Consider the following 25765-nt stretch of genomic DNA (forward strand, 5'->3'; position numbering starts at 1 on the left):
TTTGAAATTAAAATATTTTTCCTTCCTGTTAATTCATTTTTTATGTAAAATTTGATGTCACCTTTTTGTTGAACAGGAAAAGAGATCCAAGATAAAAACAACTGTCAATTTACCTCTGACAATCACCTCAGACACAGAAAAATCAACATATATAAGCAAAAGAATCCACCCCCTTCAGAACATGCAGAGCTTTCTGGTGAACTGAGGACACTTAGTATTGGCATTTAAAGGAATCATGGGAATAATACCAATTATAAAGCAGAACTGCCATAGAAATTGCTATTTATTTCAAGCAAAGTTTCTCCCAAATCAACATGCTTTGGGTTAAATTTTCTATTTATTATGTGGTTATCAAAGACAGCAGGTTAGTAGAATAATATAGAACAAAAAGCTGGCTCACACAGTTAAGAAATAAGTCAGAAGGGGTTTTTAGTATAATACATTAGAGAAGTTCTTAAGTAAAAAATTCTTCAATGCTGAAACAAAATTATTGATGTCCAAATTCAGCCTAACTGCATATTAAGTTGACAACTACTTATTTAAGGTTTGAGGCTTGTTTTGAAAAATACAATACTGTATACCATGGAATGGAGGTACCTCTATCCTTCATCATGCAGTAATTCAAAAAGACTGAGCTTCAGCATATAGCTTAGAAAAAATTGAAACCTTTCAGAAACAGTACAGACAAGAAGGATGGAGCAGAAAATACAGGAGCTTGAAAAAACCAAATTCCCTTAAAAGCTGGATCATGTAAGAGAACTGAATCCCTGAGACCAGAGGAATCTGCAGTTACCATTGAAAAGCACACACACAGGAGGGAATTATGGAGGTGTTGTAAGGTCTGGCTATTGCAAGCATATTTATGAACAGGAGTTGTGCTGTTGTCTCTTGTTAACACCTCATCTGTCTAAGCAAACTGTGGTTTTGATTCAGCCTCAAGTTGCTCTACAGATCCAGAACCTAGACTAGCAGTCAAGTACCACTCAAATGCTTTTAGGAACTATGAGACCTCAATAAACGAGAGGGCTGGGCAACTACCAACCATCTGAAGTTTAACAAAGGCAAGTGCTGGATTCTCTGCCTGTGAACAGGACAACCCTGGATGTGTGTACAGACTGGAGAATGGGATGAGGGAGAGTAGTCCCATGGAAAGGAACCTGAGGGTCCTGGTAAATGGCAAGTTCAACATGAGTCCACAGTGCCCTGGCAGCCAAGAAGGCAAAATGTGTCCTGAGGGGCATCAGGAATTTGTCCCATACTTGAAACTAAACCAAGAAGGACTCAACAGGTTACTGTCCCTCCCAAGCTAGAGATGGGCCATACAAGTGCTGTATCCAAGAGAAGTAGTGAACAAATTAAGTTCAAAAGCTATTTTGTAGTTTAATGCCAACAGAGCTCGCCTTTAGGATTAACTATTTGAAAGAGAAATCTTCCTGGAGGAGCACAGGAAAATATGCTGAATACTCAGGGGAATTAACTGGAAGAAAACTTAAGCTTCCTTATTTAAGTGGAGGGATTCTCAGAAGGCCATAGAACCAGTGAATGCACGAAGCTCATGTTAAGGACCTTCAGTCTTCCAACAAACTCATCAATACAGAGTATTATGTACCTGCAATTCATAAAGTGAAGCCTTGAAGCACCTTGTTTTAGAAGAGCCGATCTACAATGATACATGAATCAAACCCTAGTAAAGCCATATTTTGTCAATGAATTTTGTTGAAATTTGATTTTAGATGTGGAATAGAATTAATGCTATCTGATGTCTGGTTTTATTAATAGCAAATACAGAGATTCAAGTCCTCTGCACCTCAGTTCATCAGACACATCACTTCCACACCCATTCAGGATACCTGGTAGATATTATGATCATGTCTGCTGGAAGATGCTGCCCATTGGTGACCTTCACAATATCGCCTACTGCTACCTGTGGTGGCCAGGAGTACAGTAGCATGGAAGAGAAAAACAAACAGTTCGCTTGTCTGGAATGTTAGTTTGTTATTTTCTTTCACACAGTCAGAAAAGCAGCATCATGCACAGAACAGCTAGAGATAGTTTCTCTGAAAGTCAGAGTACTTTTCACTGCAAGTTTGGAAATATCAAAGCCTTCCCTTTTCTGAATGCAAAGTATAAAATTCTATAGAGAAAAAAGGTACACTCAGATAGATTAGACACACTCAATTAGAAATTGTGAACTTCTATGGCTTATATTTAATAAAAATTACTTTTTTTCTATAATTCTGCTATTATCCAAATTCGGGGGTTTTCTTTAGTCATATTTTTTCCCCCTAGTAAGAATATTTAAACTTTACCTTCATCTTTAAACTTCCCCTTCATTAAGTATCAAGAGTTTTCTTCTATTCCTTACCTGTATTACTTACCTACCCAATCATCACTATAATTTTCCCTCAATTCTCCTTAGATGCACTGCTTGTACTAATCACTAGCAAATAGTATCATCTCTATGAATCTTGTCCTTCCTTGACTGAGATATGCAGAGTTCTGAATTCTGGAATACTGTGTCTCCTCCTACACAGGCCTAAGACTTTCCAGCACCTTGAGTTAGTCACATATGCATGGGACTTTCATTCTCAAAAGAGTCAAGTAGCACTCTCAAAACAGTAAACCAGGTTTGCCCAATAAAGATGAAGTTGCTTAACGCCAATGCAGCACTGAGAGTCTGAAATGGGCTTAAAATACTTTCAAGATATTAATTTATAAAAATGGAAACAGATGGTATGTTTGAACAAGCAGATTCATTAGTTTTCTCAGATACCACTAAAAATAATTTCCCTACCACTTTCAGCACAAAAAAAAAAAAAAAATGGAAAAAGTCAGAAGTCTGCCTTAAAATGATCAAGGAGGATAATACAGAACTGTTATTCCTTAACCATAAATGCAAACCTGGACAACATGCAGTTACAGACACAAGTCAACTCAAGAAATGCCTAAGGGTATAAAAAACCCAGATTCCAGGCCTGACCTTAAACTTTCAATTCACTGTCCTTTCTACAAAAATAGGACTTGGAACAGCATAAACAGGAACCACATTAGCCATCTGAATCCCTGGCAATCTTGAGCTTCTACTGTAGCCTAACACTTCAGCAGGATAGCTTTTAGGTGTCTTGAGACTGATCTCATTCCTCAGAGGTTTTAAAAGGGTGTACTTTTTCCTCAATTACTAGATAAGAGGGCTAATTTTATCCTTTAAAAGGCAGTAAGAGCCACAACTAGATCAATACATCCTAAGGCATTTCAGCAACTTCCAGGTCTTAGAAATAAAGCTCACCAGACCCTGGCCAAGGGCCTCATAGAACATGGGTCCCAAGTGCCTCAGGTAGCAGCAGGGCTTGTGTTTCTTACTTGAGCAAGCAGCTTACTAATTAGTCTCAAAGCCCAGGGACTTTTTAGCACAGGCAGCAGAGTAAGTCTCTGTTAGACTTGCAGGGGAGGTACAACATTGCAGTGAAAATTACTCTTCTAGGCAGACTAAAACCAAAACACTGTTTACAGTTTACCTATTAACTGCACAAGGAAAAACACAACAGTCCATTAGCATTTGACTGTAACACAGTACCAGGATTTAAAAATGGGTAGTCAGGCGCCTTGCTCAGGGCAATTTTGACTACTGGAACAAAAAGGATCCCTCCCACCCCAAGTGACAGAGAATTCTCATGTAGTATACATTAATTCTAAGCCTCCTAATTAATTCTGGCAAGAGTAATTCTTGAACACTTGTTTTCCCTCCCTCCCATCCTCAGGTTTTATTTACCTCTTTCCACATAATGTTCTGCCACATCCCATTTCTTAGAACTGGAAAGAAAGCTTAAAGTTAGATTACAGAAAAAATAGCCATAATTCAGACAAATTTGAAAACAACTGTATCAGCAGTAGCAAACACAATAGGAACCAACACAAAAATCAGAAATGTATTTTTCAGAAGCTGGAACTTCTTTTGTGCACAGCTATGGGCATGTGAATCCAAGAAAGAGGAAGAATCTGCCCTTCATATTTTTATAATTTTTATCTCCTGCCAGACAACAGCTGGTGGCCTGATTTCTTCATGGCATCACTTCATACTAACATGCAGATGGGCAGCATTGTTTCTTGTTTGGGAAATTACCTTCCGTAAAACAAAAGACATCACTGCCCACTGTCAATCAGTATTAAGAAGGGCCTTTACTCTTTGTATGATTTACCACAGAATTTTCACTTCTCATCTTTTTCCTTGCATTTTATTAATAATGTTTTGACTCTGGCACATCCAACTTCACTACCATTACCCATGGCCCATATAAATCTGAGTCTTAACTGCCAAGCAGGCTCCAAGCCCTACTGAAAAGCAACAATCGGCTTTGGCAGACAGGGAATCCTTACTTCTGAAGTTCACATTGAAACAAGATAAAGAAAGCAAGGTACTAAAACAGACCTCAGTTTCTGGCTCCAATTCTACACTGCCATCTTAACACACTCACTAGTCATTTACCCTGCAGCATGCCTTTCCATCTAAGCACCTCCTCTAGGTGATTCTACACATACCTACGACTACTCCAGCCAAAACAGTAAGGTCAAATATGCCCAATTACCGCTGAATAACCCAGTCCAGTCCAGGTCCAAGCATAGCAAGTTCACCTTCACTGAAAGCAGCTGTAACCAGCTTCCAAAGGTGTTTAAAAAGTGCACTGTGCAACATATCAGAGTTGAAGAGGTCAGTCCCCTACTTTTGAATATGAATAACCTTCTCAGCTCTATGCATTTCATACATGTGGCTCATTTGAAAATAATACCACACTCTCAGAAAAAAATTCTGCTGAGTACAGCCTTGACCATCCTACTGAGGATATACCACTCCACAAACAGGAATGCAAGACTTGTCAGAATAGATGAAGCAGAAGAAGTCTCTTGACTCCTGTTCTCAGGCCACACACACTGAAGCACTGAACCCTGATATTTACTATTGCAGTGAATGGACTGCAATGAACTAAACTATTTAACAAAAAAATGGGTGGGCAGCAACAGAAGTAGTGCCAGTGATGCGTCAAAAAAAGCTGAGCTTTCAACCAAACAAGTACAGTTTGGTTGAATAACAGCAACTTAGGGGAATAACAATTTTGGTGCACCCCTTCCATCCCTCACATACACTGCTGTTGAACTGAGCTCTGCTTAGTTCAGAACTCAGAAGCTTGAATGCAGAATCTAAAGGGGAAAGTCAAATACTTGCAGCCTTGACTCAAAACTCAAACCTTCAGAGAGGAGTTGCAACACTCAGCATCTCCTGTGCCATAGTTCAGACAGCTCCCTACTCCACCAGAAAGTTTTGGAGACATTTCAGTAAACATTTTGTTGACATTGTTGTATGCTCACACACAAAGGTATTTTGCAGCATCAAGTGCTACAGACCTGATCTGGAAGGCAATTTACTTCAGAGAACAATTTCACTTGCAATGCTTACTGAAATCAATTTAGTGATTAAAATTAAATACCTAAGCAAATTACTGAAGCTGTTTTCTATTACTGAACTATTTCCTTTTAAACTCCTAATCCCACCGTCTAAAGAGAAAGCTGCCATTAGGCATAAAACAGTTCAGAAATTCTGGGGTTGCAATTTCACACCTCCTACTCTGCTCAACCCAGTTTTATAGGAGTACTCCAAAGGACAGAAAAGGACACGTCTTCTCTAGAATATTTATAGTAGGATAAAATTGATGAATTATTCGTTGTCAAAAGGTACTTGGTTAAAGCAACAAAGGACAAGTACCTAAAAAGACTGTTTCAACTTAAAAAGAGTTTCAATATAAACCTTCTATCTAGGGCTTTCCAAGACCAAAACCCAGTTCCAGATCTAGGACTTAATGCTGACACTCACATCCAGCCATGCAGGGCCATTTGAAGTGAGGCTCCTGAAGGGGAAGCATCTCCCATCAGTCTTGTTCCAGAGTTTGCTAGCCCTGTGCTTGTCTAATATTTGAGTTCATCCCATGCAATATTAAATGCTCATTACTTATTCTATTATTTGAAAATGGGAGGATCAATACATCAGAAAAATTATTACTGAGCTCTCTGTATCTATGCAATACACTGCTAAGGGGCTTCACTTGGAATTATATGGAGTCTGGTCTCTAGATTTAATGTCATCACCACAGACATCATGTGAAGCCATTCAAGACAAAAAACACTGGCTCAGAGCCTAAACACACTCCACCTCCTAATGCAAATGTTCAGCGCTCACCTGGGGCACAACTTCAATGTAGTTTGTTCCAAAGGGAATTTAATTCCTACATCCCAAAGCCACTCTGCAAAGCAAACTGATGTTTTCTATGGTAAATTTAAAACAGGAAAAGCACTTTGAAGATACACAACTGCTCTAAAACCCTAAACAAGATAAATGCAAAGCCTACATGACTGCTGCTGCAGTAAGCAACCAGTCATTGCAGGCAGTGGAGTTCAGGACACAGCCAAGCAGACAGCAGGCATCTGCTTCTCAGTGAGCTCAAATACTCTCCACACTGAATGCATTGATTAGACACCACCCAGCTATAAGAGTAACCTAAAGCCACACAGAGAACCTAAATTTATTTCATCTTAATCCCACTCTGAACCCAAGTTATCTTTTCACTCTGGTAATACGTGTCTCAAGAATAAGCCTCTTTAGCCTTCCTCTTAAGAAGTAGGAGGATACAGTTTTAAGTATCAGACTGAATATTTATTTAGAGTATTCAAAGGTAAAAAATAAAATCTGAACTCAAATAATTTTTGAAGTGCTAAGTTACACTTAGCTCCATTAGAATACCTTGCGTTAAGGATGTCTCTCCACAATTACTGTGACAAATGTCCCTTGAAGTGTTTGTTGGCACACATTCTCTACCTACAAATGAATTCTAACTGCCTCTACGACCTCTGAAAGGACCATGTTTCATATTACCCATAACAAGGCCTGCTGTGCTACAGCCACTTAATTGCCAATTGCTTATGACTTATACAGTATTCTTGCACTTAAAATATCTTCTCAGATCTTGTAAAAACATTACCTAGGAGAACTGATAAAGCAATTTCTTTTGATGTGTATTAATAAACAATCTTAATGATCAACCCAAATTTTCAAGCACCAAACTCAGTGAAAAAAACAGGCATAATGTTTGCAGGACTATCTGAAGCATGGAGCTAGCAGGTTGCTCACTTCTCCATGCTCCTTTAAGTGTTCCTCTAGCTTTTTGACACTTCAGGTACTTGTGCTTGGGAGGAAGGGGGTCTTCTTGGAGCTCAAGTCCCTGTGTTCCCATTTCACCTGCACATTTGCACAGAGAAGGAGAAGTGGAGCTGTCCAACATGGGAACATGGAGTTGCCTCGACTGCAGCACAGGACAATCACAGGGTGGCCATTGACAAGTTCTTCCTATTTTCTGCACAGGTTTTCAGTTAAGGGAGGGGAAGAAAATGACAGTGATGTCTTCAGGCATACATGATAAGTACTGTCCGTACCTCAGGGATACATGTAGGCATTCAGCGGATATCAGTGTTAAATTCTCTTTTGGTGACACTTCAGGAAAGCAAAACTAAAAAATCCCCAGACTTACTATATTTAAAGGCAGCAGCATTTCCAAAAATGACTTTAAATTCTTCTGACAGCAGCTTTTAACATTTCAGGGGGTTGCTGGCTTTTTTAGTTTGGGATGTTTTTGTGTCAAAATAATCAGGATGGAGTTTGGTAAGGAAAAAAATTGCTTGGTTTTCTTGGAGGAGCTGAGAACTTTGTAACTTTGGACAACCTTGAAATTACATGAACTTATAAATTCCAGTAATCCTCCCAATGCCTCACCCTTAAGTGTCAGGCCATCAACCATCAGTCTGAAACCTTTAGCCAAGTAAAATCCTAAATTAGTGGTAAGCAGCTAGTGCACAAGATATGCATGCCTCACCACGATGACCATTAAAGCAACAGAATTGCTCAAAAGTAAGCATTCACTATTTGCATTTTAAATGCTTCAAGATTGTTTAGTCTTACCTACTGTTTTCTTTTTATTCACTGCACTGTCTGCCTTATGCCTTTTCTGTAAGGAAACAACACATTTCATTACACCTCATTACACTTCATCACAAATTTGAGAACAATTAGAGCTAAAAATACAACAAACTGCAAGATGATACATTGGGTTCTTTTTGCCTTTACAGGGGTTTTTTTCTGTTTTTTTAAAAAGTCACAGATCATCTAAATTCAAATGGTTTGTAAAAAAGTGTAAAGAGTATAATTATAAACTTCAAAGTGAAAGTCACCGTGTTGGAAGTCAGGCTGAAACCTTTATCAGTGGTAAAAAACAAGTCTCCAAAGGTGGGTTTTTTTGAAGAAGAACAAAAGGAACAATAAGGACCACGATATTTAGATAAATATCCACGTGCATAAATTCCACATGCTGTTGTTTAGACTGATATCCAAATCAGTCAAGTACTCATCAGTACTTCGCAAAGCAGAAAGATCTTGTTGGGATGTAAAGTATACAAGCAAGTTAGAGCAGATTTTCCCCAAAACAGTCTTCTCTGTTCTTAAGCTGCTTGCCTCCCCCCAACTCCCATTTTCAAGACCATCTGAAAAGGTCACATATTTGTCAGGATTCTACACTGTCTTTCTAATAAAAGCATTAATAAGCTAGCTTGAAGAGGGAGAAACAAATGTCCTAATTTCTGTTTTCTTGTTCACCAACTATAATGAAAATACTTATTGATTTCAGTGTATTTTCAGTATTTATTAAAAAAATTCAAGTCAAGCACTTTGAAAGTCAAAACAATATTTTGCTGCTGTTGAGCAATGACTCAAGAGACTTCAGAGATGCATGGCTTTGTGGCATTTTATAGCTTTTGAGACATTTGGTTTTTAGCACAGCCTTCCCCATCATACTCATCCCCATACTCATCAATCATACTCACATAGTCTTCTATGATTTCTTTGATGCCAGCAACTGTTAAAATAAATAGCAATGGCACCAAGGTGGTATATCTTCCTGTTGGAGAGACATCTGGAATTTGCTGTGAACAGAGGGAAAAGAGACCCTATATAAGAGACCCCTTTTGTATTTGTATTTAAAATTAATTTCTGATACATTTAGAATTTTATGCAAAGCTCTCAGAAGACAGAACACAAAGCTCTCTGATTTACCGTGTGATCTGTGCCTCACAGATATCCCATTTCAGTGGGCAAAATAGCCTACAGTCAAGTAGGTCTGAAGAAACAGTAACAGAGTTGGAAGATACTGGTTTGGTACATGCCTTTCATTGTATTTCTCTTCTCTTTACAAGAAAATTATACTGTTTCACATGGAAGCAGTGATAATCTGAACCAACTAAGCAGAAGTTCCACAAAAAAGTCATACGTTCTTTTCTCACAATGGTGAATAGCTCCATGTTTTATGACACCATTTATTTTTACTTACTAAGAATAAAAGAGGTTCGACTTTACAAACTACATACATGGAAAGAAGTCTCCAAGCTGTCTTCCAATTTCAATTAGCAACTACATATCCCATTAATATTACTATTAAAGTAAATTTAAGAATTGCTTTGCAGTTAAGCATAACAACAGAAATAAGTTTTACTACATTACCATTAAATTTTATAAACAAGGGGAAGTAATAAAACAATACCTGCAGTAAGGCAATGAAGAGGAAAAATGCATTTGCAGCTTTTCTTATCTGCTCATACAGGAATCGAGGTAGAAATGTCACCACGCTGTACTTGGCTGTGCTGCAGGGTAGAAGATTTTCATCTTAGTACTTCATCAGAATATCAGGTGGGGATCATGACCAAAAAAGCCCAAAAGCCAGTGCTAGAAAGCAGTTCAAAGATAACAAAGTAAAGACATATTTAGAATATGGAGGAAGTAGTTGCTTTGGTTATGATAAGGAGCTCTACCAAACAAAAAATGTATCACACAGACCCAGAAGGCTTGTCAGGCCCACTTCTATCACTGGTACCTTTGTTATTGGATGAACTATCAGACAATTTAACACCATCCAAACTTCATCACTCTGAACAGACAAGCTTTCATTTCAGTTCCAAGCACTTACCTCTCAATTTAAATGTTGGGGGAGGCAGAGATGAATGAGAGAAATTAGAAATTTTGCAAGGCATTTTTAAAATATCTCATTTCCTACCTCAGAATAACTTACACTCAGCTATGAATAATACTCCAGAACAACATACACTTTTTCAGATTAAGGGCTCTTAGCATTTTTCCTATTATATATATACATCTAAATACTGTAACTAACATATATATGTAACTGAATTATAACTACTTTTCTTCCTCCTTAAAACAAAAACATACTGGACTAGCAAGCCTTAATCACCTATGTAATTTCTTGTCATCTTCACATCAAATCCATAATGGGCATGAGTACAACTGCAGGAAAAAAGTGTCAAAGTTGACACAATAATTTAACCATTAGAACCTTCACCTTCTGAACTACTGGCCATCAGCATGAGTTGGAGTTTTGACAATTGAGCACCTGCAGCTCAGTATGCCTTGCAAAGGCACAACAAGCAAAACCAGACATTTTGGGACATCATTTTGTTTGGGTGCTGTGGTTTTGGTATCATTTTGAGCAGTTTTTTTGTTTGTGCTTTGTTCCAGTTTGGGTTGTTTTGCTTTGTTTTTTTAATAAGTCTTGTATTTCCAAGGAACTGAGAACACTAAGATACTTGGCTCTCAAGAAAAAAGAAAAATTGTTTCCCAACTCCTGTTTTACGGATGTTTCCTAGCAGTGCCAGGACCACCTCTCCATTAAGTCTATTTTCCAGCTTATTCCTTTAACCACCTTCGTTTCCTTCTTATCTGCCCAGTTCGAAACTCCAAGCCATCTAACCAGACACTGCTGCATCTTTCAAAATCAAACAGTAACTGGAAATAACAAGGCACATCCTGTTTTAAAAGGCTCTATTTTGAACACTAAAGGAAAATTAGTGGGGCAATAAAAAAAAAAAGAACAATTAAATTAAGATGAATCTTGTCTTAGGAACTTGCCTTGTTTCCTCTTCAAGCAACTACAAAATCCATTTATATTGCTACTACTGCTCACCAGACTTAAGTATTTAAATACTCAACATAATATTTTACAGAAATTTCAAATGGTTGTATGTAATCATGTATGTAACCAAGCCAAATGAGTGAAATCATATATCCAGGTTTAAAGCAAGTCTAGTCTTTATATAAATAAAGTTACTTCCTTCAAATGCTGTTAAATCCTTCCAGCTCTAAGTATTTCTTTTGTTTTAAGCCACATTTGCTTGGCCTCGTGTAATAACCTTCCTTTAATACAGAACATAATTAAACACACATCTCAGAATTATGCTGTGACTTAAAAAGATGGGTTAATCAAGTTCACAGTTCAGACCCAGAAGCAATATCTCCAAGCAGCACTAATTAGACATCAAGCAACAGCAGATTTTATATGAGAATAGTATTCCTCTAGGTATCACATTGCTATGATTATAAGAACACAAGAATTTGACTGCAACCAAGCTGAAACATTTATTAACACCATTCTACCACCTACCAACTTCACAGCTAGCTGGCTCAAACATGATTCTTACTCTAACAATTATGTTAATGCTAACACAATAAGGCTCTTTTGAAAGAGGTTTGTACATACTAAGTCACTCCATGTATTCTGTTGCTTAAGTAACTTGACAGATGCCCACAGAAAATGGGTACAGCTCTAATTAGAAGCAGGCACAGTCAGCTGTTACCATACAGGTCAGAACAGCAACCACTAGTATGAATAAAGAGCAGATACATGTTATTATTCCAAAAGAAAACTTCTTACAGCAACCCAACTAGCAGTCTAAGCTGGGCAGGACCATGCAACTGACTTAGCTCTGAAGAGCAGTTCTTTAAATGGTAAATACAATGCTTATTTTTAAATAACAAAAACCTCTTGTGCTCCTTCACAACATATAGATATGTTACAACTTCAGGATAACCAAAGCTCAGGAAAGTTAAAATCTATAGATGAACAGGTAGAAACTTCAGTCATCTCACTCATAGCACAGTTTTGGTCACTAAAAATAGAAAACTGGCAGGTTAGCTCTCTGACCAGCCCCAGTCAGAGGCATGTTAACTCAGAGAATACAAGGCCTGCAGCTCACAGAACAGGTTGAGGCAGGGAGAGGAGGGAAGCGCAAGGGGGAAAACAAACAACAAACTGGTTTGTCCTAAAGCAACAGCTGTTACCTATGCAAATCTCACCTAACTACACAAGTTCAAATGTTGAACAGGTGTGCAAACATTAGAAGAGATGTCTCCTACACACCTGCAAGTTAATTCACATAAGTCATGTTTCAAGTTACACCACTGTGCAAGACAGGAGGAACAATAAAAACCCTGCTAGACAAGTGAATTTGGACACACCTGACTACAGCTGGCTCTGGCCCCACTGTTCCTAAGGCAGTGCAGAGATTTTTTTGAAAGCAATTGCTGTATAATTTGCAAAATATTAGTGTCATTCACATACTTTAACTCATTACCATATTACTCAAGTACCAAGGATTACCTAGTAATTTCTATAACAGTCAACTCAAAAGTAGCAAACGGTGCACTGAGAAACTCAGTAGCATTTCAGTATAGTTCCCCTATTTATTCATGGGTAACTTTTGCACAACCACTCCCATTGTTGCCTTTTCCCCTGTTTCCCAAAAACATTTCATAAAGTCAGGTTTTACTTTACTGACTAATGGTTGAAGAGGCAAAGGCTGTCAGTAATACAGGCAGAGCAGTTACTCTCTTGAAACGTGTGTGCTGGCAATATGCAGCTGAACACAGTCTGCACTGTTTCAGTCAGCCATCTAAAGCACTTCCACCCTTCCTTCAGAATGGCAACTCTGAGACGAACTTGCCCTTCAGGATAATCAGGATGAAGAAAACAGGAGCTCCTTGAGATACATGGGGTCCCATTTCCAGGGGTCACAAGTACAACAAACTGTCCTTTCCTAGACAGCATTCAGACATACCTACTCATGCCACAGTTCACATACTCGAAATACTCTCCAAGAGCTGAAGAATGAGTATCACTTGATGTCAGTGCTTTTAACACACGTCAATTTGCAGGAACAATTACTAAGAAAGCCAGGCACAGACACCTGAACCACAGCAAAAGGGCTGGGTAATTAAAGTGAACGTTACAGACTTGAACCCTTCTCTCACCAACAGGCTTTGTGTCCATCAACACGTACAAAAGGTCAGACACCCAGTAAAAGAGAAGGAAAAGAAAAACCCCAGAAAACCCAAGCTGATGTGCTTGACTGAAGAGCTCAAACAGTGGGATGGTGTTTGCATGCTGAGGTCCTGCCAGGCACACGACACTTAATAGCAAGACTGACATCAGCATCTCAGGTTCTGCTAAAGCTCTCATGTACAGAGGTACCATGACAAGACAGCTCCAGGCAGTCACCGCTGCAGAAGGAGGCACAGCAGCAAGCTCTACATATTTCAAGAGACACTAACAGAACAAACAACATTCAGCTATTACACTGAGTACAGAGAACGCACATTTATAGGTACATCTCATCAACAAGGTGCTGCCATGTAGAATACTGAGGAGGTTGTTCTAAACCTAAGTGTCACAAACAAGGTTTTCAGCAGTTGTGTGCATATGACAGTGAAAGGTCATCTACCTCCCTTGCACATAGGGAAGATGGTGTACTTTCCTCAAACTTGCTAAAGAGACAAAAATCAACTGTTTACAAGATGCCAAAAAATATATAATGAGGGCTTATAAGAAGAAATTACTCATATGCCCATGAAATGATTATTGGTTGACTGAAAATTAGGTCCTAGATACCCTGGTTTTATAATAATAGGGAGCCTGAACAAATGCAGGCCCCAATTCAATTGAAGGGCCTTGCCCTGTCAGATGAATCCTTGAGACTACAGTTCTTACAGAGGAAGGTCCAGCCAGAAAGGGTTTCACTGCTCTGTTTATGGCTGTACACTTCTAACAGCCAAGAAAAGCATACGTGGTGCTTAAATACCTGAGACAGTCCCTGAGCTCAGGGCATAACAGAGGAGCATGAAAGAAGTAGGACTTGCTCTTACATAGCAAGAAGTGCAACAACTTGAATATTGCAAGACATTATTGCTTAAAGCTTGCCAGATCAAGACAAAAAAAAAAAAAAAAAAAGTCAAGAATTACCACATTATATCTGTCACTCAGCTCTGGAACAACCACTGTCCACAGTCCAAGTACCTATTTTGTTTCCATCTTTCCCTGCACTCTGCTACAGTTCCTCCATAATACCAAAGGTATTCTATATATACAAATTCATTTATTGTCAAAAGAGGAAATGAGTGTAAGGTACATTCTTGTGCTTAGCCACTGAAACATCAAACCCTGAAAGATTTCCCAAAAAAGCCACAGTGAAGCTGTGTAGAAGATGCATCTGTTCTCTGAAATTATCCACACAGACAATGAAATTGATTGAGAGTATTCAAATGTATTAGAATTAATCAATTTCAACTTTGACTGAAAACAATTCTAGCAGCTTCCAGCTGAAGAAAACTTATCAGTGGGATAGCAGTCATCTCAAGCACCTCACCACTTCCCCATATTCCTTATTTCTTTATTTATAGTATGGGCTCCCACCAGAAGTAACTAAAGGCACCATTGCTTGGAAAACACCACCTCCCCTTGTTTGTTACAGATGGAGCTGATCACATCTCAGAATCCCTGAGCCCTCTTTCCTCAAATCATATGATTTAGAGGAAAATTATTGTTTCATATAAATTTAAAAGAGACGGGACATACAAACACAGCCCACTAACTTCCCTGCAGGTCAAGTACCATTAGAACTTGCTTTATGGGGGCCACCATGATTTGGGTCTGCTGCAATAAGAAAACAAAACTCCTCAGAAAAACAGTTCATTCAAGTTAAAGTAAAGGTCTCGTAACGGAAAGAAAAAAAAAGCAGACAGCTGTCAACTAGACAACCAGCCACTCACGTTGAGAAGTGTTTTACACAAAGGAAAAATCTAAATCAGCACAGACATTTCAGATCATTCTTACATCATTACTGTCTAGTCATGCACATCCTGAGTGGGGCATCCTACATCAACACCTAATAAAAAGGTAGGGAGCTAAGTGCAATACTCAGTGGTTACCAGTGCCTGAGCAGGCAAGTTCCTACCCTTACACAGGCAGACCACTGCTAAGACAAAAGGACATGAAAATGCACTATCAACTCCTGTCCACTGAAGCACAACAATCCCGTTACTTTCTACTTCATTAGGATCCCCTCCTAACCATGTAAGGATTTTTTAGAACTTCTAACCTAAAGTACCTTATTCCAAACTGCCCCACTTATCAGCAGTCCTACTGTCATAGATAAGTACTAAAAGACTGCAACAACTAATGTAATTGGTGTTAATTACCAAATCAAATACTATTTCCACTAGCAAAGTCTTCTACAGTAGCTCAGTCTTAATACAGAGTAGGCACTGCCACAATTGCTTACACTCAGTTTAACCTGAAAACCGGACCACGTGTCACATTTAATAGAAGAAAGTGCACTTCTGCTTCAAAATCCAGTACCCTGGAGGCTTTTCCTAAAGCATGCAAACAGAAAAGGCCTTTCCATGAGTTCTCTACTCATTAAATCCCCACAAAAAGGGGAACAGATTCCTGGCTGTTTTTCAGTAACAAATACCTTAAACAAAGCCTGTTTAGAAACAGTACTAGCTCTGAAGGCATGACGTTGTTTCAGCATGAGTGGAGGACATCACTACAGTAATATATACTTGCTTTGCAGTAACCCTGCTGGCAAGTATAACTCAATAAAAACAGCTGACCAGCATAGTTAACCTCAAAATTCTACTGTCTAATAAAATAAGTTTAGTACCACATTTAGTTATTGTGCAAAGACAGAATAGCCTCCACTTAAATGCACAGCACTGATATGAAGATGACTGCAGGGGGAAATCAAACAAGTCACATTAGGTAGCTAGCTGTCTAAAAGACATTGTGCTAGCTTCAGTTTTAAAGCAAATTTTTGACTCTAAATGTCACCACAACTAAAGCAGTGTTTATTTTAGTGACAAGCAGGGGGCTGGCAGAAGAAATTAATATTTAGTCTTGAGAAAAATATAATTATCTTCACAACCCACAGAAACTATGTGGAATGCAGTTATTACACATCTTAAACTCTACTTAGGTCCACTTAAGATAATTTATTCTCTTCTACATTTTTCTACAGACCACCAGCAGTCAGGTGATCTAAAAAGAGAAAAACGGGACCCAGTTTAATTCACCTGCTGTGTTGCTACTGCTGATGTATGAAATTCATTGTGCCACAAACCACCACAATTTCAGGATACCAGAGCACAGCATGCAGCAGGTGAAAGGGCACTAGAACTTCCCCATCTGTGTTTTTTTTCATCCAGGCATTTCATCTGGGCAAAATTAAAAAAATTAACTGTCCAGGGGTTCTTGCCCTGGGAATAGCCCAAGACCAAAGATGCAGCAGCTTCAAATACACTGGTATAATCTCTATACACGACACCAGGCATACAATAACAGGTGCTTTTAGTAAATTTTAATGGCTAAAAGAATAATTCTATAGCTGCACCCAAGCCTTTTTCATTGTGGCAGATTGCAGTATCATCAACAGCTGCTCTACAGGAAACAAGTTTTTGTTTATTTAAAAACGTATGCTTCACTTAAAAACACTATCTACCTAAAACGAGTTAGAAGATTATTTTAACACATGATTAGACCTGTACCATTCAGATTATAATAATACATCCCTTCTTTGAAGAATTTCGAAATGCTGTTCTGCAGTCAGGCAAGCAATCTGTTCACATGACAACAGAAGAGTATTTCAAATCTAACACAAACACAATAAAACAAATGGCCAGTGCCTGAACTCTACTGAGAATAAACTGAACAGAAAACGAAGCATTTTTACCTAAGAACATGGTAAAACATTTTGGTGCAAGATGAATGCTGGGCTATACCACTAAGTGCAGAGAAATCCACCTGCACACAGCAGACTACAATCCACATTTGCACAGATCATAGAGAACACTACTCAGGTTTCAAGGGTCAATACTAATTGGTTAGTGATACCAGCAACTCTTGTTTCACCAGTGAGAACCTGCCCACACATTCAAAAAGCATGAACACCTCTAAATCACAACTGACTTCTACAGTACCTACACACAAGCCAATAAAGCAATGCACTTGGCTTAATTTAATGTGACACACATAAACTAAAAGGAAGATTAAAGATTGTGCTTACAGTTTTGTCACCAGCAAGCTTCATGCAAACACTGATAGGACAGTCTGGGACCACAGATAAACAGTAGTCTGTTTAATACAGGACCTATCATTCCACTAGAGACCTTGTTACAGTCTTCAGGGCTAAATTCCCCATGCAAAGTGCTTCTGCCTTATGAGAGCAGAAACTGACTTACCTGCCTGCTTGAGTTTTAAGACCCTGTACAATTTAAAATAAACACTGAAGACTTTTTGTTCATTATCTATCAGAACTTAATTTTTGCCTGTATGGAAATATATGGAAAATACTCTGAACTATTTTCTGGATATTATAATGCAACTTTTGGGACCTCTTTGAGATCAATCCACCAAAGTCTGCTTTGATAAGAAAACTGAAGACGACTTCTGGATTCAAGATCCATTTTAAAAACTACGAGTTGAATTTTGTTCTTCCTGATTGCTGCACTGTCCAACCTACCAATCAAGCCACAAACTGAGACTGCACTTGGGGTCATAATTCAGATGCAAGTCAGATTTGCACCAGGATGCACTACCAGGCCTGGAATAGAAGAATATTACCTAGAGCAACATTTACAAAGCAACTCTACCATCTGCAAAAATTTGGAAACCATTTCTAATGTCCTTGAAGTTATCTCAGCACACTTGTTCCTCCAGGACTAATAAACCAGAAGTCCAACTCTTTTGCATCAACATTAACACACGCAACAAGTGAGGGGCTCAAATCATTTTATTGGTGATTTTTACTAAATGCACTAGAAAAAAATCCTATTACAGTACTATTATACATTCAGAACAAGCCACTGATATCAGAGTAGATTCTTGTATTACTATGAGACATCCAGGAACTGTATTTCCAAGAAAACAAAACGTATAGAACATTCTAACTTCAAGTACAATATCCAGTCTTCACTGAGGATACATTTGGAAAATTGTTCATGCCATTATTTTGGTCATCTCAGAAGTATTAACACAGCATTCAAGCCCCTAGCACCATACTCCACCTGTACTCCTTTGGTCTTACAAGGCAATAGGGAACCTTATTCCCCATCTTGTTGTGGGCTGACCTTGGCTGGACACTTCGTACTCCCTGATATGTTCTATCATTTCTCTTCTCAGCAGGACAAGAGACAGAAAATACCATGGAAAAAATTATGGGTTAAGATAAAGGCAGTTTAATAAAGCAAAGGTCATATAGAGAAGCAAAGGACAACAAAAAATTTACTCCCTACTTCCCACTGGCAGACATGTCCAGCCTCTTCCCAGGAAGTAGGGCTTCAGTACACAGCATGTTGCTCCAGAGCACAAATGTCACAGAAAGTGGCACAAAGCTCTGTAGAGAGACTGGAAATTTCCTCAACATACATGTTTCGTTTCTCACTGGCCTTAAAAGTACAGAAATGTTCTGGTTAAACAGACAAGTGTTTAAGTTTTGTACGCTGGATATGTCAAAACAGGTACTAGTTGGTTTTCACAAAAACAAACATTTAATGCTGCAGTACTGCTGTGTTGGATAAAGCAATAGCATTTTTACATTTTTTTCAAAGCTTCTAAAATGCTTCAGCTTTTAAAATGTTTCAGCTGAAAATGGAACATAGTTTACCTTTTTATTAAAAAAGCCTAAAATGTAAAACAAACAAAGTTTTTCAAACAATGAAGACAGGTAGAAGAAGTGTTTCTACAGATGAATCATTGCTGCTACAGTATAATAAACAACAGTGACAGCCATATTTATGCACACGTCAAGGGCCAAGCTAAATCTAGCCAGTAACACACAGTATTATGTTTTGAAATAGTTTGCTACAAAGTTACAAGAACACAAAAGTCGCCCATTAGAGAAACCCTCTCGTAGTCTGAATTATGCCAGAGAGCCTGGGGAAAGAAGAAACGTTTCTTCTTTCTACATTCTCACACTCCAAGACTTCTGGAAGTGCTAGTGCCATCTTGCCATCCACTTCACTTGTGCAATAGCACTACATACTACTTAGAAGTGGGATCAAGATAATTATCCAGTTTTATTAACTTATCCAAAATCAGTCTGTCTTTATGCTCCCACAAACATTGGAATTCACTTTTAACAGGGCTTCTCTACCCACAGAAAGTCAAGCAGCTCAAGATGTTTAGAACATCTTACACAAAAATCCATACCACTAACCTACGCTCCTCCATGCTCTGCACTTCCATTTCTTGCTGTATTTTAGTTTTGAGCAAGCTTTCCACACTATCCTTAATTTAGAAAACTTCCTATGAACATTCACAAATTCCCACTTTTATTCAGAGAATCTTTAATGACTACCAAAAATATGACAGTCTGAACTCACACAAATTAAAACAAGCTGGTTTATTATTTTCAGTTAGTTTTCCACAAGCCCTTACATGCAGGTGTTCACATGCTTACCCAGCACCTTGCTCTGTGGTACACTGACGCTTCCTAGGAGACAAAACATCTGCAAATCCATCAGTACAGAGAAATCCAGTACTGAATGAATTTCTGAAGCTGAATACAGTTAAGTAAGAAAGTCCAAAGGCAACAGAGAACTTCAGTTCCTCAAGAGAAACTCCAATACACTTAAGTAACTGAATCCTCCTTACTCAGGCATTACAAGCTCAGGTGACCTTTGCCTTCAGTCCCACCACGCTGAGGGAAGAAAATTAATCCAGAGGATGGAAAGAGTACAGGCAATGTCTATCACCCTTTAAAAGTGAAGAGATCAAAGCTTTCTTACTAAGCAGCAGCAAATCATTATAAAGTCAACTTAATTTCCAAGTGACACTAAGGAGCTAAGGTTCCTAATCAGGTAATGAAAGTATGTCTACTGTAATTTGCTATTACACTACCTGCACTTTGTCCAATCCCTCATACACCAATATTTCTTATGACTCAAAATTTACCTGTCACAAGGCAAAGATGTGAAAAGGTATTGAGAAACTTGTACAGCTGTATACAAGGGGATGGCTTCCAGACAGCAAATTGGACACAGCTGCTCTTAAGTAATAGCACTATCAGGAACAAGTTCTAGGTAGCAGAGCAACACACTACTTTTCTATAATATTTAGCCAGATCAGAACAGAATCCCTCCTGGAAAACCTAAACTACAGATTCTCCCAACCCTCTACTCCGTGCTTTTCCTTCTTAAAGCATGGAAAGCACAAATAGTCTATGCCCAGGAAACTGTTAAACTCATCCCTCAATTAGTCAAGGAAAAATAAAGCAAGAAAACCTTCACTGTTGCTACCCACATAGAATAAGGAAGATACTAAGAAAATGTGTCATTTTAACTGCTCCTAAACCATTTCCTAGACAAATATGTAACAAGTTAAAGTTGAGGAGAAAACCACCTATAAATAAGTTGCTGCAGTGCCCAGAACATCAGCACCCTTCCAGAAGATATTCTTAGAACTGCCCTTGATAATACACACAATAAAACAGAAAATGTAAATCATCACTTCATCAGGATATAAAACTCCTCTCTTTTCATAAAGGTACTCAAAACTGTTCTTTGAACAATAACCCAAACATCTGCATTAACAAACAGAAGCCTGCTAAACAATGCCCCTCCTTAGTCATGACAGGAGCCATCTGTTCATCCAGCTAACCCCAGGCAAGCACCACCACAATTTGCTCACGTTATGCATCCTTGTACTCCATGTTTCAGTCCATGCTATTTGTTTCCAAACTGCAATGACACTGGTGGCATTAATCATACCACCAGAAGTATTAACACACATCCCTACTTTAAAACAGTTAAAAAAATTACCTCTGGTCTTCAAATAAAAGACACAAGTGGACCATAGCCTTTTATGCATAGGGATGCCAGCATGTAGTTTCTGTAGTCATTCTTGTCCTGCAGGATGCACTTTCTCTGTCCTTCCTTCCTATTCTATACATTTTTAATATGCTTAGCCTAGCTGCTCTTTCAATCAAATGCTACTTTTTAAGGGGACACTTCATGGAGTTTACTGAATTCTATTCAAAACTCCCACTAAATTTTCACGAGTTAACCCTTGCATCCAGAAATACTCCAGTAGGTCCCGTTATTCCAAAATTCGGCGACCTACTGAAGTGAATACCTTTTCATGTATCTTGCCCACGCAGCTCTACCAGCTCCCTGCTCTCACTACTGCCGAGGTTAGCAGCTCATCACTTGCTGCTGCTGGATTCGCCCGTGCACTGGCGAGACCCTGGTACCCAGCACAGACAACAAAACCAGCCGCCCCGGCGGACACACGTTTTATTGTGTTGAAACCTGGCGTGGGCAAGGCCGAGGGGAAAGGGAGAGGGACCCGAGCCCTCCCAGCCCACGGGTGCGGGGTGTGCGGCTGCCGCCTGCAAAGAGAGAAGCGGGGACTGCTCCGTACCTGACCCAGTTGTCGCGGAACTTGCTCTGCTGGGGCTGGTTCAAGTAAATGGTGCGGGCTGGTGCCTCGTCCAGATCCGCCGCGGACGTGGCTCCGGACATCTCATCATCCGCCTTCTTGTAGCCCGAGGTGGAACAGACCGGTCCTGCAAGGAGAGCGCGGCGGGAGGCGGTCAGCGAGGGGCCGCGCCCAGCGGAGCCGGGCCGGCAGCTCCGGGGCCGCGCCGCGGGGAAGGGCCGCGGTGGGCGGCGGCTGCGAGCGCGCCCTGCCCGCTGTTTACCGCGGCGGCGGCTGTAAATAATGCGGGTCCGGGGAGGGGGCGGCGGGGCGGCCGCAGCCAGCTGGCGGCGGGGACAGCGCGGGGCCCGCGCCCCCCGCCCGCGGGGATGGGCCGGGCCCCGCCCCGGGAGCGCCGCCCCCGCTCCCGCCGGGAAGCCCCCCCGCGCCCCGTGTCCGCCGCCTTCAGCCTCCCCGGCTCCGTGCGAGGCAGGCAGCCAGGCAGCATCCTGCGCACCGCCGCGGGCTCCGCGGCCCCTCGGCGCTGCCCGCCCGCTCGCAGCGCGTCCCGAGCCCCGAGCCGCGCTCAGGGAGCGGCGCAGCAGCTCCGCCAGAGCCCTCACAGACCCGCCCGGGCACCGAACGAGGCTACGGCCGAGCATCTGGGCAGTCCGTCCCTAAAGCTAAGGCTCGGACTGAATCGATAAAAAAAATACTGTCTTGCTTTACACCTGCAACTTCAAAGCTTTGACTTTAAGCGGCAGAAGCATAAGGTAATTTTCATTTCCCACTGGGTCTGGAGTGAATTGAGTTCCATAAGCATTGTTTACTTTTACATTAAAAGTATGCAAATACATAAGGGAAAGGAGCTAGCTATTCCCTCTGTCAAGCCTCAAAACATGACTGAAGTTGTGGAGACAGATTTGTTGCTTTCCCCTTCCCTCCTGAGCCATGGAGATAGCTTATATATTTTACAGCTCAACTAAATGAAAATGAGAATTTACCAGTTTGTTAAATAAGCCATGGACTTACAAGCTAGCACAGGTAGCTCTAGACAAGTGTATGACAATTTGTTTTATAAAAGTCTAGTGCAGGTGTTAGCATTATTTGGGAACTTCATTCAAAGGTTAACAGAAGCAATAAACTGTCCTGTGAAGCTATAAAGCAGTAAACCTCCTGTAAAGCCAAATCTATTTCTGATTTCTGTATAAAGCTAAGATGATACTGCAACAAGCTGATCTGATTAGATAGTGGCTACAAAGGACTCCTGCAATGAATGGGAGAGGCCCCTGAAATTACATCCTTCTTAACTACAGTTGAAGGGAAAATTTTCAGTCTTATACAACCTTAGCATATTGAAATACGTAGACATTTGTACAGTGTGAAAACTTGTCCTTTTTAACAGAACGCCCTTTTAAACTAACTCACCCTTTTAAATCCACTCACCCCAGACCTTCCCAAGCCTCGGCTCTGTTATTGCCAGTGCAAACAGGCTCGGGATTCTCCAGGCGTCAGCCACTGGAGGGCAACGTTACCCACTGCTCGTACACCACGGTCATGCACACAACCTTTCCGGGACGACAAAGCCGATGTAATTAACAGACCGATGTGCTTTCAACAGCACCGCCTCTTGCCCAAGGCAAGTGTTGCACACTGTGAAATCATACTTTGGTGACATTAAGCTGACTTGCAAGTTCGAGGCTAAATAATTGATTTTCTTTCATTCCAGTTGATATCAATTCAGACAGTAAAAATATGCCAGCTTGATCATTTTTACTTTGTGAAAAGAGACAAATTCAGAAAGTGAAATAGGAAGACTGTAGACTATGCAAGGCTATGCCATTATGATACTATATTCAGTTACTCAGCCTGAAGAACCTTGCCATGACACAGAAGACCACTCAGCCTTGCTGAATGGATATTTTCCCCTTCAGAAAAACAGAACTAAATGCACTACTGGATATTTGTTGTCCTTTCCCATTGATTTCATGTTGTGTAACTGCAAAGGAGATCAAACAACAATACTCTTAAGAGCATTAAGTGCAAGGAAGCAGCTTTCATCGGTTTTCCTAATCAAGTGCCAGAACAGAAGTGCAATTATTCCAGAACAAACATGCTGTAAAAATTGTTGGTTTTTTCCAGAGACCTTATTTATTTGGTGTTTTTTTTTCATAACATTCTCTGATGATTGAAATCTTTCTGCTGACTAGTTCTTCTTGCTGCAAAGTATTATGAAGCTGTCCCACAACTTTAAGGATTAACTGAGTCAATACAGCTGATGAAATTCAGAGGTATTTAGGTTTAATTAACATACTATCCTTTTGGCTGCTCTCTTCAAGACAGGTGCCTCAGGGACAACTTGTCTCATTCTTTAGATTGCACTGAAATATTTTCAAAGCAGACTTACAAGTGTGTAGAAACAGCTGTAATAAGGTTTTGGGTTTTGAAAGTGGCTCAAGGCAGCTGCTTCAACTCTTAGTGGAATAATGCTCATTTTGGAAGATTATCCAATAATCCTGCCCATCAGGAATGCCTTCCACCTCCCTCCCCTGTTACTAAGGAGATCACATCCAAAAGCCTGCAGAGAGTGGCCTTTACTACTGGCTGTAGATCTCTCCTTTCCCCATATTTCCAAAAAAGTTAAGGATCCCTTAGCTTCTGAGGGCCTCCTGGCAGGTAACAATCCCAGGGGTTACACCCCCTGTAGAAGTATCCTCCTCAAGGACACCTGACCACATGCAGATCATCACTTCAGCCATGCAAAAGTAACTGCACCTCTGTTTTTTGTTTCAGAAAGGCTGTGGCATGGCAGACTTATCCACCTCCAACACTTGTGCACTTGAAACTGAAGGCTCAGCTCTTACTCACAGGAGTGTTTACTTCCCTGTATCCAGAGGAATAAGATTCATTGACTTCACTTAAAGGCATGCCAACTTGTCACTCTCTCCCACAAGACTTGGACCTTTCCTGTTATTCACCCTAGGACTTGCAACACTGCTATGCAATTTATTTTGCATCCAACTTCTCATGCTTCAACTAGCAGTATTAATACCAGACCACTACCTCATAGCCTCTTCATTTCGAAGAGCTAGGTCAGATCTAGTTTACATGTTCAGCTACATCAAATGTTGAATGCCCTAATCACATTGATCTTAAGTCTGCATCACAGAACTGTTTAGGTTGGAAAAGACATTTAAGATCCTCAAGTCCAACCATGAACCCAGCACTGCCCAGTCTGCTGCTAAACCATGTTCCAAAGACACAACTACCTGTTTTTTAAGCATCTTCAAGATGACAACTCAACTACTTAGATGCTTGTTGAATTTAAACATTGTCTAATACACCTTGCTTCAATTCTGAGATACTTTCTGCAAGAGTTTAATACTGCTTCCCACTGTACTTTACAAGTTCAATGAGTCAGACTTGAGTTATAAACTCCCTTATAAAAACCCCATTCATCTCTTCAAGGCTCTTACTTCACACTATTTAACGAGGTTTCTTCTAAAAATAGATGGGATTAAAGCTTGACAAAAATAAAGAGATTTTATGGCTTTCTCTCATCATTAAGAGAAACCAGACTTGATGCCCTGACAAATTCATATGGCATTTATTATCACTTGAAAAGCAATGAATTATGGTTTAATACTCTTACATCACTGCGCCTGCAAAGATGACATTTTTCTGCATCTATCTGCCTCCTTAATGTCTGCTCACCAACAGTCATAGATTCTGCATGATTGAGTAAATAAAGTGTTGTGAGTTCTGTAGTGTTTTGAAAGATGAGTCACTTGGGATGCTTGTCAACTGTCAGAAGTCACAAGAGAACTCATGCCAAAATTTCATCACTTTTCACTTAAGTAGATCAGCCAGCTAGTTACTGCCTCTAGCTCGGTGAAGTGCTTGATTGCTCTAACATGTGTTCCATTTTTAAGAACAAATTATTTTAGATCAGTTAAGCCCCTCACCAAAACATCAGAACCACAAGCTATGAGAAACAGCTGGTTTGTAATGGAGAAGTTCACCAAAGGCCTCATGCTATTTAGTATTCAAGCAATGTTAAGAGTGTTTACAGCCAAGAATCATACTTCTGATTCTGCACACTGTTTGCAGGACTAGGATCTAGTACAAGAAAGAGCTCA

The 25765-nt window shown here is 40.0% G+C and overlaps 1 protein-coding gene across 2 annotated transcripts in view; it reads right to left on the minus strand.

Moving 5' to 3' along the window:
- The window catches only part of ATP8A2 (ATPase phospholipid transporting 8A2), a 314756-nt gene that overhangs the window by 256796 nt on the left and 32195 nt on the right, over window positions 1-25765 (minus strand). The window contains exons 2-7 of one of the 2 annotated variants that reach the window (XM_063149059.1): window positions 21630-21774; window positions 9630-9729; window positions 8917-9015; window positions 8000-8045; window positions 3770-3810; window positions 1851-1924 (exon numbers count right to left, since the gene is read on the minus strand). In XM_063149059.1, the coding sequence (XP_063005129.1) occupies window positions 1851-1924; window positions 3770-3810; window positions 8000-8045; window positions 8917-9015; window positions 9630-9729; window positions 21630-21774 (505 nt within the window). Of the gene's footprint in view, window positions 1-1850; window positions 1925-3769; window positions 3811-7999; window positions 8046-8916; window positions 9016-9629; window positions 9730-21629; window positions 21775-25765 lie in introns of those variants that run through there. The other variant, XM_063149060.1, reaches the window with a different exon arrangement.

This window comes from Melospiza melodia, chromosome 2 (genome assembly GCF_035770615.1).
Source record: "Melospiza melodia melodia isolate bMelMel2 chromosome 2, bMelMel2.pri, whole genome shotgun sequence".
In the NCBI taxonomy this organism is placed as follows: Eukaryota; Metazoa; Chordata; class Aves; order Passeriformes; family Passerellidae; genus Melospiza; species Melospiza melodia.